Raw genomic sequence first — 15,239 nt, forward strand, 5'->3', positions numbered from 1 at the left:
AGCTTATTTCTGGGTAGCTTCTGACTGAAACAGAAATGATAGATAGTCTTGGACTATTGTTTACAAGAAAAATAGGAACATGATGAACTCCTTTCTTTTGGCATTGTCCTGACCATGGTATGAGATTGCTGTATGAGGTATGTTGCTTCTATTATTTCAGCGTCACTTTTCTCCAAATGTAAACTTGTGATGTTTGGGGAGAAGGGAAATATTTGGGTGAAAAAGTGAAATCAACTGCACCAGTGATTCTAAGTGGTTAAGTGAATGATTTACAGTGTAAGTTATTTCTGATTGACCTAGCATTTGTATTTCACTTTGCCAATCAGGAAGCTTCTTCAATCTATCTTCCTTGATGATCTAGACTCCTACTCCCATAATCCTCAGTCAACCATTATGCTTTGGAGGAGTTATAGTGCAAACAGCTGTATTAGCTCTACATCCAGTTTGAGACAAGCTGAAATCAATATTTAGTTATTATAACAATTATTTAAGCAATAAATAAATTGTTAGAAACTTAAGAATATTAACATTTGCAAACCACATGCTTCTGATATCTTGGGATGTTATAACCTTGTTATAACATCAAGAAGATTTGTACTACATTGAAATTCAACACATAGATTCTGATCATCTTTTGATTGCTTCTGAGTTCCTTGATGCCATTCCCCTTCATGTGTGGATATAATCTTTGGTTTCAGTTCACGTTTCTTCTTTTCCCTCTGTTCTGCCTAAAAAATTACCCTCAGCAGCAACAGGAAGAATATGACAAAAGTGGTTGAAAATAGGACAAGCTGCCAGATTTGTACAAAGGCTAAAGGAAAACATAGAATCTCCTTTTGGCAAACTTTCTTGTATTTGTTTTGGATCAGGTGCTGACTTGGCTTAAATGTTACTAGTATTATTGTAAACAGAGTAAGTTTTAAGTATGGGTTTCCGCTACCAGAGTCTGAATCATATAATTCATGAACTTTTTCTTCAAATGGGTAAAAAGGTATAAAAATGGTACAAGTACTGATATGTAATTATAGGAAATGTTCACATACTGGTACTCACATTCTTTCAAAAAAACACAACATTTGCAGCTGTAAGACATACGTATACCACTTCCATGTATTCAAAGCCAGCATTAGGCTTTGCACAACACATAAAGGATATATTCCAAATGGGGGGCGGGAGGGGGGGAGAAAACTAGGACCCAGACATGCCTGATTTTGGAAAGTCTGGGATTGCTTGGTACCCATGTTGTCCCTCTTCAGTCCCAAATAACATTTTAAAAGAGGGTGAATTCTAGAGAGTGATAAAATGTACTTCTCAATACTCCTGCTATAAGGAATCTTGCCTACAATCAAGTCATGAGCTAGTGTAGAACAATGGCTAAAGAGCAGAGATTACTCTTCCTCCAGCTACTGTAGAGCAGTATTTTTCAATTTTGGCAATTTTAAGATGTGTGGATTTCAACTCCCAGCTAGATGTGCAGCATGCCGAAGCTGCACATCTTAAAGTTGCCAAGATTGAAACACATTGCTGTGTTGAGCCTCAGGAAAGTCCCTAAACCTTCATCTATAAATACTAGTGCTATAGTAATTACACAGTGGTAGGAGAATTACTGGGATATAAACTCAGCCCTTGGTGTAATATGAGAATAATGATTCTGGGCATTATTCATCTGAACAAGCACCAAATTACTCATAGAATGTAATGTTGAAACCATCTGATTAAACCCTTTGTCCAGCACAGGAACTCATCTCTAACAATTGGCGATTACCGTGATTTTTGAAAATCTCCAACTATACATGTAATTCTATCTTCAGACTGATATATACAGTCCTGCGTCCTTTTCTTAAGCTCTTGGATCAGAAGGTACAGGTGATATACATGTCATGCCCTAATTTGAATGACTTCTACTTCATCTTTTGGTGAAGGAGATTTACATTTTTCTTTGTAGACAGACATATACAATCCTTTGTCCACAATGCTGAGCTTTAGGGCCTGCATAGCCCCCAAAGCTATGGCTACTATACATATATTTGATGAGTTCCAAATAAGGATGAAATGGCCATGTACTGCAGTCTGGTGCGCAATGTGAGTAATGACAACTCTATGAAAGATGTGGGCCCAGGGATCAGTGGTAACATGAGCAAATTGGAGATGTAGATTGCCATGTTGTGCTCTCTCCACAAAACGTACCTTCTGCCTAGGAATACAGTATATCAATATGTTGATATCTTATTCAATTTTATGAAGCAATGGAAAGCTCTTGAACAATCTCATTCTTTCCTCTGTCAGAAGTGACATTCAGCCATAGCACAAACAACAGTTAAGCTGTTTTCAAGCTACCAAGATCATTTTGCCAATGATATTTCACTATTGTCATTTGTAGAGGTACAGATTTACTCTGGCTCTGATGCAAAACCAACCTTATCATTTTCAGCAATCAGTTGTAATTTAATCAGAAAGATGTCTCTCTCCTCAGTAGCATCATCTGGGGAGCTTTGTGGCCATCATTCTTCATAATGGTCGATCAGGTCAACTTTATACTTTTTAAAAACACTTCAGACTTTAAAATGCTAAAAGCTGTTTTGTTAGACATATCTTAATCCCTTTTCTTTTTTTTTCTTCCTAATTGTTCTCATAAGTCCAGGGTTCACTTTTCTTGGTTTTTTTAATTGCTAACCAAGTGTTGATCCTTTTGGTTGTAACAATAATTGATTGACTGCCTTGTCACTGCCGAACCTGATATTGTGGCCTGAGAAAGAGTGGCTGGTTCAAAGTCTTGGCTTTCATGGACTCACAGTCTCTCCTGGTTTCTAGCCTGGTGCCTTACCCACTAAACTGGTTTTCCAAGCCTATCCTAATTTCATACTGTGCTATGAATGGCCTCTATTTGATGGCTATTCTTTGCTCTGTGGCTGTTATTATTATTATTATTACTATTATTTCTGTATACAGAAAGCAGTGAATAAATAAAGCTCATATTTCAGACACCTACCTTTAAGGCTGCTATTGTTATATGTGAAATGCCTGAGGCAGCCGTCAGATTGTCTCATCTGTCTACTTCAGCAGGGATAATTTACATGAAGTTGCTGGGCAGAAGATTCTTAGGAAAATGATATCATGACAACTGTCACAACAGAGAGTATTTTTCCTGTCTCTAAGATACAGAGCAAACATTCAGTGATGCCCTGTCTTTTTGTGATTTATAAAACCTTTGGAAGCTCAACTCAAGTACTACGAACTAAAACAGGGTGCCTGAAAGAAATGTGATGGTAAGATTTAGTAATTAGCTTCTATATTTCACTTTGAAGAGAGGTTGACAGTTACAAATACATAAATCAATACTTTTCATATCAAACATAAAATTAAATGCCTACTTTAGATATCCAGCCAAATGTACTTCTATTATTTATAAGTATTAAATATTTGGGATCAGTATAATGTACATGAAATACACACACACACAAACACACACACACACCCTGCTATAGTACAGTCTTTGATTTCATATTTTGAAATAGTTAATTCTCCACCGTCAATCATCATTTAAGAAGTTGCTATGGTATCCCATTCTAAGCCAACTTCATTTAAAAAAAAAAAAAATCTGCCCCAGTGTTGGGAATGACTTTGAGTCCTCTATAAAGATTATCATATCTCCTTAAATTACTAATAAATGGTTAGTGGTAAGGTCTGTAAATTGCTTTTGTATTCCTTCAGTGGATTTAAAAAAAAAAAAAAACCCAAGCAGGTAATTTCCGATTAGTATGTTCATTCAAAACTGCATATTAGAATCCAAAGCTAGGTGGGGAATATAATGGCCATACAGGGTATGTGATGTATAAGAACTCACAGCCTGACACTTGGAGAGGGCAGGAAGAGATTTGTGTTAGAAATGCATGGTCTTCTAAATGCTACAGATGCAAGTGGCTGCTATAAACCTGACTTTTGCAGACTTTCATGTAGTACAGGTGGTGATGACCCTTACATCAATCAATTCTTCCTAGCATGGGATGACCCCAGATAGACTGGTACCAAATAAAGATTGAGGCCTGCCACTGGAATCTAGCATTTCTTGGCCTATGCTAACATTTGTTTTAAATGATGATTGGTGGGTAGGAGACAACAAGGCTCAAAGGCTCAAGACTGTTCTAAGTTACTATGGCTGTAGAAAGGGTGCTTTATGGCCCATAAAACACACCTGGACATTGTAAAATATCCCCCCTAAGTCAGATGATCGTGATCTGGGGTTTTAGAAATCTTTCATACCTACAACTGGTAAGCACCACACAATCATGTCATTGTCATTTGCAGTCTTGACTGCTGGCTTTCCTAGAAAGTCAATGGGGAAGCCAGCAGGGAAGGTTGTAAGTGGCTGCCACCTGTTGAAAGGATTCCCTCTTATTTCTGAGGGCTGGCTGAACAAGCTGCTTGCCAAAGGAAGATGATCTCCTTTGGTGTGGAGAAACAGAGCTCAGTAACAGAGTTGGAAGGGACCTTGGAGGTCACCTAGTCCAACTCCCCTGCTCACACAGGAGACCTATATGAGGGATTCGAACTGTCAACCTTTCTGATCGGCAAGCTCAGTGTCTTAGCCACTGAGCCACTTAGGGAGCTGCCAAAGATCTGAACTCTGTTCCTGTACCCTATTCGGGTGACACTTGTGCACGGACACACTTCCAGGTTGAAAAGATTAGCTGATGACATCCCCATTGCCTGGGGGATGGCCAGGTGGAGGCTCCTTTCATGTCCAAGGCAGGAGCTGAAGCTTTACCTTGCTGAAAGCATTCCCTTCCATGAACATAGGAAAACTGAGCGCCTTCAGTGGAGTATAGAGATCTTGCCCAAATCCTGAAAATCTAAGCTCCATTTCTACACCCTGCTGAAGATGTTCCTTTCTGATAGCAGAGGGGAGCTGAATTCCTTTGGAAGGTGGACAAACAGATCAGCTCAGATCCCGGTAGGCAGCTCTTTCCGTCAACCCCCAGAGATAAGAGGGAGTTAAAATCTGAGCAGAGAGTGGAAAGGCAGCACAATAAAGTAACAAATGTGGGGTGCCTCAGGCAGGTCAGGGAGGCCCTAAGAAGCCCATCAGAGGTTGCACACACATCGATATCCGCCAGATGCTGAATATCCTGCTTGGATTATGACAGGGGGAATATTAAACTCCCTGACTCCTTTCCTTTCATATTTCTTATCTGTTACTCCATCTGCTTAAACAACCTATGCAGTTGCTTAATGACTGCAACCAGGAGTGTTGAGATTATGGTCATTGTGGAATGCAGTAACATGGGCAGTCACGGGATGTCTCGCTTAATGGCTGCTTCACTCAATGACTGAGATTCCGGTTCCAATTGTGTTAATTAAGCAAAGACTACTGGTACAAATTGAAAAAAGCATACTGGAAAAAGAGATTGACAGACACCTTTGTTACTGTTGCCAAGAAAGTTTCATGGACCACAGTTGACCTGAATTCTAAGGAGACTTTTATAGCAGTCACATTTTAGATGCTATAAAATTATTTGAGAAAAAAGAATGAATGATAGCTGAGAGTGAGGAAGAGGGTACCAATACCGAAGATGTCTTTAGTGGCAGCAGCAAGGAACGAAATTTGCATGAGTCAACATCTGCAACTTTTGTGTTTGGATAAGATATGGATGTAAGAATATAAAGATGGAGTTTGCATCATGATGTCACTGTGTGCATATTGACATTCTGACATAGTCTTGGTTTGACCTGAACCAGTCTTAATATATTTAGTAACATTTGCCAGACGTACTTACTACTGTACCCTTGAAATATTTTATTTGTTTTGCTTTTTCCAATGCAGATCTTTATAGGCTGCTATTATAACACTATATTATAAACTAATAAAACAGGCTCGCTATTAAAACAGTTTTTAAAAAATATACAGTCATTTTAGCCAGTAACAAAATATATATTGAATGATGATTTTTTTCTTTTCTTTTTTTGCATAAAATCTAAAATTCTAGGTGACCAATTGAAATCACTTCCCATGTGTAGGTGGACACTCTGTCATTTCAGCTTATTTATAGAGCCCTGGGCATTTTAAAAATGCATTAAAACATGATGTTAAGCTACTTCACTGTGTGCAAAAAATAATAGTGAAAAATTATAATTTTGAAGAATAACAGCGATATAATTCAGTATTCAACAAGATACAATTCTAGCTTGCACTGGCAGCAGAACTAGGTAAAAATGAAAAGTGTACTATTTCAGTTAGAATGCTTGTGGTCAAAACATGTCAACCATGATAAAGAGGACCATGATAAACTGAATCCTGTGTGGGTTGAAGGAATAAAACCCCAGAATGAATGAAAGGGGGCAAATGTTTCTCTCTGCAAAAAGAAGGGAAAAAAAGGGAGAGAGCTCAGGAAACTACGGGCCTATCCTTCTGTTACTGCTGCCTTGAAAAAATACCATGATAATCAGAAATCAGCATGAAAATAGAAATTTAATGCAAAAGAGAAGAGTGGAGATTGTCTGGTTTGGTAATAACACGTATCAAGTAGCTCTTCGAACTGTTGAGTACAAGCTGCGAATGAATAAATGGTGTGACATGGCTTGTAAAAAGTCAAATGCAGTTTTATGCAACCTCGAAGTATAATTTTGACATCACCAGAAATAATAACAATTCCCTTATATTTTATACCGATAAAATCCCACTTCAACTGTGACTGTATTTTCAAAGAAGGTAATAAAAAAGATCAGGAGACTGAGGAACTGGCTATAAATAGTATGGAGAAAGGGTGAGTGTATTGGTAACACTTTTAAAGTACATAGAGAGGTGCTATGCAGAAGAGAGAAAAGACCTGTTCCTGTCATTTTAGAGTATCAAGCATGAAATAACTGGCTACACAAAAGAAGATTCTGATTGAACATTAGGAAAAACTTCATAAGAATAAGAGAAGCTTGTCAGTTTAGGAAGAGACTGGATAGCCATCTGTTGGAGATATTTTATTGGGGTTCTTGTTATCTGGTTTGATTCTTTTGGATTTCAGCTAAATCAGGGGTCCCCAACCCCCAGTTCGTGGACCAGAACCGCTCCGCGGCATGCCAGCAACTGGGCCATACAAACAAACGATGCCCCATCCGTGAGATGCAGGCAGCACATGAAACCACACTCCCTCTGGTCCAAGGAGAAACTTCTCTCCATTAAAACCGGTCCCTCGTGTCCCAAAGGTTGGGGACCGCTGAGCTATATGATTGATCTAATTCTGATTCTGTGCATCTATAGGAGAAGCATAGCAATTGTTTATATAGTCACCAAGCACAATAGTTTTCTATTGGAAGCAGGTCCTGGCAGTCTGCGTAGATGAACCTCTCTCTTGGGGGAGAAAGACTGGCCCTTTCTGACTGCAACCAGGCAGTAAGGTGACTTATGGAATAATGCTATGTATTCAAAGAGGACACAAAACATCATGTGTATGAAGTGCTCTTGTGTGAAACAGTTGGTGGGGTGGTCTGAACTGAAATATGAATGCATGCAGGTTTATACACTGAATAAAACAGGATTCTGACTAAAATTTATATTAAAGTATAATTGTTCTCGGTAGAGAAAGTCTGGGGAAGGAAGGCTGAGGAAAAGCAATGTCTGAAGAGTTTCCCAAGCAATAGCACGCCTAGGTATCACTAGTGGCAGCAGTAACTGAGGGTAGACAAGAAGGAGAACATGCAAGGAGGATGGTCTGTAAAATATAATGAATTATGACATTGGTGACAGTGGCTGGGAGGGGGAACAGATGGCACGTGGGAGCAGATGGCAGTTGAGAAGATGGTAGGTAGACAAGCCAGTTAACAAGCCACGTAGAGGAAGAGAGGGATGAAGCATGGTAGCCTTGCCCTGCTCACGCTGTACGAATCACTCTAGGACAGGGGTCCCCAAATCCTGGGCTGCAGCCCACTACCAGACTGCAGCCCATTCAGAACTGGGCTGTGGAAGTGGTGGATGAGCATATGTGCAGCTCCACTTGTGCGAATAGAGCTGTGCACACATGTTCACACGGCTGCTTGTGTATAACCATCCCCTCTTATCCCCCCACCACCAGTCTGCAAAGCCAGAAAGGTTGGAGAATGGCTGCTCTAGGATCCCTCTATATTTTGTTTTTGCTGAAACCCAAAAGAGCCAAACTTTTCTTTCTGTCTGATCATGGTTGAACAAAAATAGTTGGGCAAAGCTTCCAATGTATGATGGCTGTTTCGGGTTTTGATACAAGAAATATTTTCCATTTGTTACATATCTCTAAAATTAATGTTTTCCAATCTTCCCATTTAAAAAAAGTTCTTAGTAAAGTAACAGAATTTCAGTTCCAGATTTCTAAGAAACTGGTTTGGATAATATTTATATTATGTTTATATTCAATTATGATCGTATTATGGAAGATAAACAGCTAGTTCTAGTGAGTGAGCTTCACTGTAGACTGGATTATATTATTATAGCCTATCATCACTTGTCCTCACCATTCAGAGTCACACTTATTTACACGGTGGTAGAAGCAAAGTATTACTATAGTTCTGGCTATGTTTGGATGGTCAGTCAAAGAAAACTGTTGAGTGAATTCTATTTCATTCTTTTGATCATTACTTTTATGCTGTAGTTATTTCATACAATGTGAATCATTTTAATGAAACCTGGTATTAGAAAAGTTATTCCTTTCTAAAACAAAATAGTAAGTGGGAAAAAAGAGTTTCACAGTTCACTGGGAGGAGTAGGTAGAAACGATTAACCAATCCTTTGGTGGAAGGTATAAAACTGTTGCTGTTTTCATGAAGGAAATGCCAAACTTTTATATAACCCATTTGAGTCTGTTCATCTTAGAGGAGAACCAAACTGAGAGATAATAATTTGCTTTTTAGAAGAAAATTGAGGAATAAATAATTGTTTAATTGTATGGTTAAATATGCTCTGGATTCTGGTTCAGGTTTGTATTTTTCTGCTATGACTTCTAGAAATTTTTACTTGGTGTTTTATTTCAGATAAATGGTATTTTCATGTCAAATAATTATAAGGTTACTGTTTAATTTCGAGAAAGATGATATGAAACAATGAAAAGTTGTGCTTTTGCCTTGGGCTGCTGCTAGGGCATTGCTAGGAATGTTTATGGAGAAGTACTTTGCATGCTAAGCAATTCTTCTCATATCATGAGAATTATAAAAAAAAAATTAAAACCTTAGCTATAATGGTTAAAATAATACAACTCACAAGAAGTTTTACACATGGATTTTATTCCAGCATAAGTAACCTAAGCCAAAAATGTCAGTCCACAAAAATGTAAGCGAGTAACCATGTTATTCAGGAAACATTGTGCTTACTGTACTTCCTTGGAATTAAAAAGGAGATACAAATATAATAACAAAATGTTCAGCATATTTAGCCAATAATCCAAGACTCTATCTAGTAAGGGATTGCTATCAGCATATGGGACCCTTTCTCTACCTGCTACTGTCCTTGTTCTCTCCATTTCTAGTCAAAGGATTGGTTGAAACTTCCAAGACCAATATTGGTAAATACAGGGGAATAATAGATGAGATAAGGAATCCATTATGCAAATAGAATTCTGTTCTCAACATGAACATTTCATAGCCAGTTAGTTTCTTGTCTAATATTGAACAAAAGTACAAGTTAATTTCAGCACATTTTAAAAAATTATTTCCTCCCCTATCCCTTATCTTTTAAGATTGAAAACATAGACGTGTGCCTGAGTTTCCTGGCTGCCAAAGGAATAAACATACAGGGACTATCTGCAGAAGGTAAGACTACTTTCAAATTAAATTTTATTATTCTATGGGAAATTTTCTATCTGCAAATTTTTATTTGGGATTCAAAATGTGCAGTGATTTTTAACAGGAATAAAATGAATGAAATAGAAGGAAATCTGGCCTAGACTGATTAACACTAACAAATCATAGTAATGATAATAATATACTGTTAGTCATAATAGTTATTAATTATCTTCGCTATCAGTGTGTTATATATTAAATAGTGAGCTGTTCATGCCCTAAGGGGTTTAAATTTCAACATTCATCACAGGGAAAAGGAGGAAAGCATGATGAAGATTTAAGTAAACCTTGGGAACACTATGTATTCAGGTCATTTCTTCTAAACCTTAGGTTGAAAGCTTCAAGTTTGGATTTAGAGAAAGATTTTGAACAGGCATACTGGTCAAATCCAATTTCAGTGTGATAATAAAAAAAATTCTAAAATGCTTTGATGGTAAATGCAAGAAATTCATTATAGATCTTGAAAGATAAATGTTTAGGGAGAACAGTCACATGATCAGGTCGATACAAGAGGCTGATGTGAAAAATTCTTAGATGGAATATTTCACAATGAAAAGCCAAAAAGGGGTAAATTATTGCATAAGAAAAAATGACTAGAAAGCCATGTAAGAACTATTTATGGAAAAAAGCAACAGAAATATATTAAACAATGGTTGAATTACCTTATTTTTACTCAGATAAGATAACTGATGGACTTTTCAGTAAAGAAACTGAAGCCATTCATAAAAATAGTTGCCTCATATGAAATCTTGATCCATTCAGTTCAGTATTATCTTCTATGGTGACCAAGGATAACTATCTGATGTAGTCTAAAACTTCACAACACAGTGTCTCCCAGCCCCACTTGGGATGCTAAAATTAAACAGGAATATTGTATTTACATATCTAATTTGTGCTATATCCCTGAGCTATGGCCCATCCATTCTTTCTTTCTGGATAAGGCTGCTGGATAAACAAGTAGGTTTCTGAACTTATTGGAATGCACATTAATTAGAATAAATTCACTCTCTTCCATCTCCATTCTATTTCTGTCCTTTCATTGTTTTCTTCATTTTATTTGTACCAGGGAAGAGTTACTGCTTCATTCATATTAAAAAAAAAATACTTTCACATCTGTTGGGATCTAATATAGGTCTGTTTCTGACAGTTTTAATAATAGGTATAAGTAGGAGACTAATTTTATTTTTGTAAATGCAATTCCATTTTGCCTTGACAAAATTAATGGCTGTTTACACTGACATGGATAATTTAGGTCAAAAATGCATTGTACTTCACAGGTAATGTAATTCACGCTTTGCTTTGCTTTGCTTGGTTGGTTTGGTTCTGCTTAACAAAATACTCTATGTAAAATTTTCTGGCTTTTATCACGTTGTGAGCATCCCTACTTTTATTTTTCCACACTGCTTTGTATGCTCAAAAGGTGATTGGTCTGGCATTTGCATGTTTATCTCAGTTCTAAGGTGAACTTTTACTTTCACTTGCCATTATATTTGTAAGCGGAAATCCATTTAAAAGAAAATCTTTCATATAAACGGCAGTTAAATCTGCCACTGTGTGTTCTATCTCACATCCCTCTCACTAATCTCAGATGGAAATCAAGGTGAGACTATTTTTTCTTGGTTATTTATCTGTGAGGCAGGTTGCATGAGCTGTGGGTCTCTCCTCAAACTATGCAGTTTTTCTTTTCAGACTACGTAGCACAGTTACCTTGACAACAAAAGCAGCCGCCCTACTATTGAGTTCACACAGCTCCTTGAGCCCGAGTGAATTTGAGAGTATGTTTGTATGTGTCAGCTGCCAAAACGCTTACGAAGAAGATTCACAACCCAGAAAAGTCCTCCCAGCTGACAGATTTTCTTTTTTCAGTTGTGGCACCCAGTTTGTAGCCTGCCAACAGAATTCTTTGGCTCTGAGTATTAACTCTTTGATTACTGGAGAAATCCCAGTGAGATAATTATACTGTTTTTCTAGCTGTCTTCCATTCTTTGGTTGATTGTAAGGAGAAATATTGTATTTATGCATGAAGGTGAAATATTAAATGAGCAGACATGGCAGATAGCACTGTATTCTCAAATTTATATTCAAGTTAGCCTAGAATGACCAGATACAGGTTTCTGTGTTTCTCTGAATAGGTTATGAGGTTCATCATTTTTGAGAATGATCAAGTACTTCCAGTAAAGCCTGATTAATACTTCTCTGTATTATTCTCAGAATCTAATGACTCACGGTTGATTGGCTTGTAGGAAAAAATGTTCTGTTTGGGGTTAAATGTAAAATGGCACAAATGTACTTGCAGAGATTTTTGAACAAAGCCTACACAGTTTATACATACAAGTGCTCCATCTCCTTGTCGGTTTTCTGTGTTGTCTTCCTTTTGTCTCATTAGAGAACTGAATGATTTCACATCTCAAGGAAAAAACAAATATTAAAATGTAATAATGGGGCAAGGGAAATCGAAGCAACCAAAGGAACTTCACAGCATGGAAATTTCCAAACTCCAGACCAAAAAGAAACTCTGTGCCTTAAAAACCGTGACATCTGGCAGTATTTTGTTTTAAGCTTAAAAAACAAAACAAAAAAACCTCAAACTCTTTTTTGTGGTTGGAATGGAAATGACTAGTTATACACTCACAGGATTGAAGCTTGGAGTCTGTGTACTTAAACAGCCCTAAAAGGGAGAAGGAGGTAGTAAGAGGAAGTAATTCAGACCAAGCTTGATGAGCCCTCTGTGTACAAAGTCCAATTGCAAGATGCCAGGTGAATTACCTCAGTCTATCTCCTGAGATAAGAAGAAATACATTTGTAGAGTTCATTGGAAGCACCATTTATGCCTTATTTTGGAAGCACTGGAACCAACACATAACAAAGTCCAGTGATGGTTTGCTTTTCCCATTTTGGGATATCAGGTTTACTAATATCTCTGAAGAATCAAGTTACTGAGGCTTTTAATTGCATTTGTTCTTAATGGCATTTTCCTGTACAGTCAAGTCCCAGACTATTAGAGGTTTACATGACCCCTCTCACATGTTGAAAGTATGCATGAAAAGGTCACACTCCTGCTGCCGAGACACACCAAGCCTTGCCAATTGCCAGTTCCATGTTTGCCTGAAATAAATACAATGTGGGCAAAGATGAGAGACAATGTCTTGATACTCACATTTATTTGGCTTCTGTATACGTGGGGATCTTAATTCTGCAGCTTTCCTAGATGTAGTTTTAGTAGGCCAGGACATTTGTTCTCCAGAATATTCTGTAAATTAGGAACAACAAATAATCCAAACCAAACTGTCAAAAGAAACAAACAAACAAAAAAAAAGTCAAGAATTTGAATGGCGCTTTTTTCTTACCAGAATATTTTGTCACATATTTCCTTAACTTTTTCATTGAATACACAATTATTTGCCCTGAGCCTGAACTGAAGTTATCTGGAGGACCATGGCCACGAGAAGCAATTTATATCTCCCTCTGTCTAAAAAAGGGAAAAAATATTAAAATTTTTTGGAGGATTCTTTTGTTTCTGTAAGGATTCTCTAATTTTATTTTGATCAATTGGATCTTCAAGGAGCCTGAGCCTAACAAAGAAAGTTGAAATTTAGCAAAACTTAGTTCAACTGGGTCATCATGCAATTTCATGATATAAATACTTCTTTTTAAATTTCCTTTCAGAGATCAGGAATGGGAATTTAAAGGCCATCCTGGGCCTTTTCTTTAGCCTATCGCGTTATAAGCAGCAGCAACAGCAGTCCCCAAAGCAACATTCGGAGCACTCTCCATCCCAGCAACCACCCACCTCATCCCAGCAAGCAAGCTTTCCGTCCCCCAGCCAGGTGGGACTACCTGACCAGCAGTTACAACCACAACCACTGGTGCCAGCTTCTCCTCAGACTCAGTGCCAACATCCCCAGCAAGCAGCACAGCTTCAGTTAAAAGCACAACCAGAAATGCAGTCCAGGTGAGTGGGCTTTTTCATCCCCCCCACCCCCAACCATTGCTTTTCCAAATGCCAAGAGTTTCACAGCAAGTTATTTCAATATATTTGTACCTATAGCAGATGCACCTTGTAAGAAAGAAAGGGATCAGTCATTTTTTTTCAAGCTGTCTTATGAGATCATATATAGGTAGTCTTCACTTAAGAACAGTCATTGGGACCAGACCTTCCATTGTTAAATGGTGCAGTTGTAAAGCAGAATGTCACAAAGCCAGTTCTGAAGGGCCTGGATTGCTATCATGTGACTGTGGAGATGCTGCAGTGGTCAGAACTTCAAGGCCCAGATATAAGTAGCACTTGTTCAGCATTGTCACAAGTTTGAATATTAGCCAAACAAGTGGTTGTTGAATAAGGATCACCTGTAATTGCTAATACGTCTTTCCAGGCTGATAAGAAATCTTAAAAGGGTGATGAAAAATCTCAACATGAGATTGCACAATCTTTTTTCTTATTATATGAGATTTATGAGGTGTCATTCACAGTTCTATGACTTAGGGTGATCTTGTAAGTTTTCAGCCATTGTTACCGTTTTCACTTTTTTCTTTTAATTTTTTTTTAAAGCTGTGGAATGTTCTATTTTAAAAATAATAATTCTGTGTATTTCAAACACTCTGAAGGAGCATTCGGTGCCATTGTGCTCATGGACACTGTAAATAATACCTGGGTGTCTGATCCTGGCAGTCGGTTTGAAAACCAGATCAATTTTGTAAGGTGACAAAGCAAAAGAATATATACTAGATCCCATTGTTCAGCTTTTCAACAATTGAGCAGGGGTGGGGAGAACTGCATTTCAGGCCTGTGGGATGTTGGCACTCTGAACAGCTGATCATGCAATTACTGTTTTGCAACTGGACTCCATTTGTGCAGTCTTAGCAATTGGATTGTAGGGGAAGGACCTGTATTCAGAAAAGCCACATAGGCTTGGAATTCCAGTCATGGGACTAGGTGCAGAAATTGCTTTCCAGAAATATGTATTCCTTAATTGGGCTGGAATGAGTGTATGCAAAATCCAATACGGTTGTGGCTACTGACAAGAGAATTCCTTCTTTAATTCTTTACACAACTGTGTATGCTTTATTCTACTGTCATCACAGTCAGGTAATTGGATCTTCCAGTGCCTGGAGATGATTGGATTTCCCAATGTTGTGTTTCATGCTTTAAAGCAGTTGCCAGGAAAGAAGGAAGAATGCTAGCCCCATGCTGATTCCTCATTGAAAGCCTTCCCCATAAACAACTATTAGTTTTTCCAGAAAACAAAGAAATATACAACATGGGGATACCTGACTGTTTAACTGCAAAATAGTGGTGACTCTTAAAAGAACAGAATCCTGATGCTTTTGTACTTCTAATAAAGTGGCTGGGGCCAGACTTTTTAAATGTATCTCCCTCTGAAACATTCAACGTATCTTTTCATATAAGAAAAAAAGCTTACTTGCTTACAAGAAATATAGTTAGCATT

At 37.7% G+C, this 15,239-nt stretch overlaps 1 protein-coding gene across 9 annotated transcripts in view; it reads left to right on the forward strand.

The window, feature by feature from the left end:
• NAV2 (neuron navigator 2) overlaps positions 1 to 15,239 on the forward strand; it is a 604,864-nt gene that overhangs the window by 405,124 nt on the left and 184,501 nt on the right. For all 9 annotated transcript variants that reach the window (XM_060687633.2, XM_087877652.1, XM_034417265.3 and 6 more), the window contains 2 exons: positions 9,690 to 9,762; positions 13,459 to 13,744. In XM_060687633.2, coding sequence (XP_060543616.2) covers positions 9,690 to 9,762; positions 13,459 to 13,744 — 359 coding nt within the window. The remainder of the gene's footprint in view (positions 1 to 9,689; positions 9,763 to 13,458; positions 13,745 to 15,239) is intronic.

This window comes from Pantherophis guttatus, chromosome 1 (assembly GCF_059756535.1).
Source record: "Pantherophis guttatus breed Tessera chromosome 1, ASM5975653v1, whole genome shotgun sequence".
In the NCBI taxonomy this organism is placed as follows: domain Eukaryota; kingdom Metazoa; phylum Chordata; class Lepidosauria; order Squamata; family Colubridae; genus Pantherophis; species Pantherophis guttatus.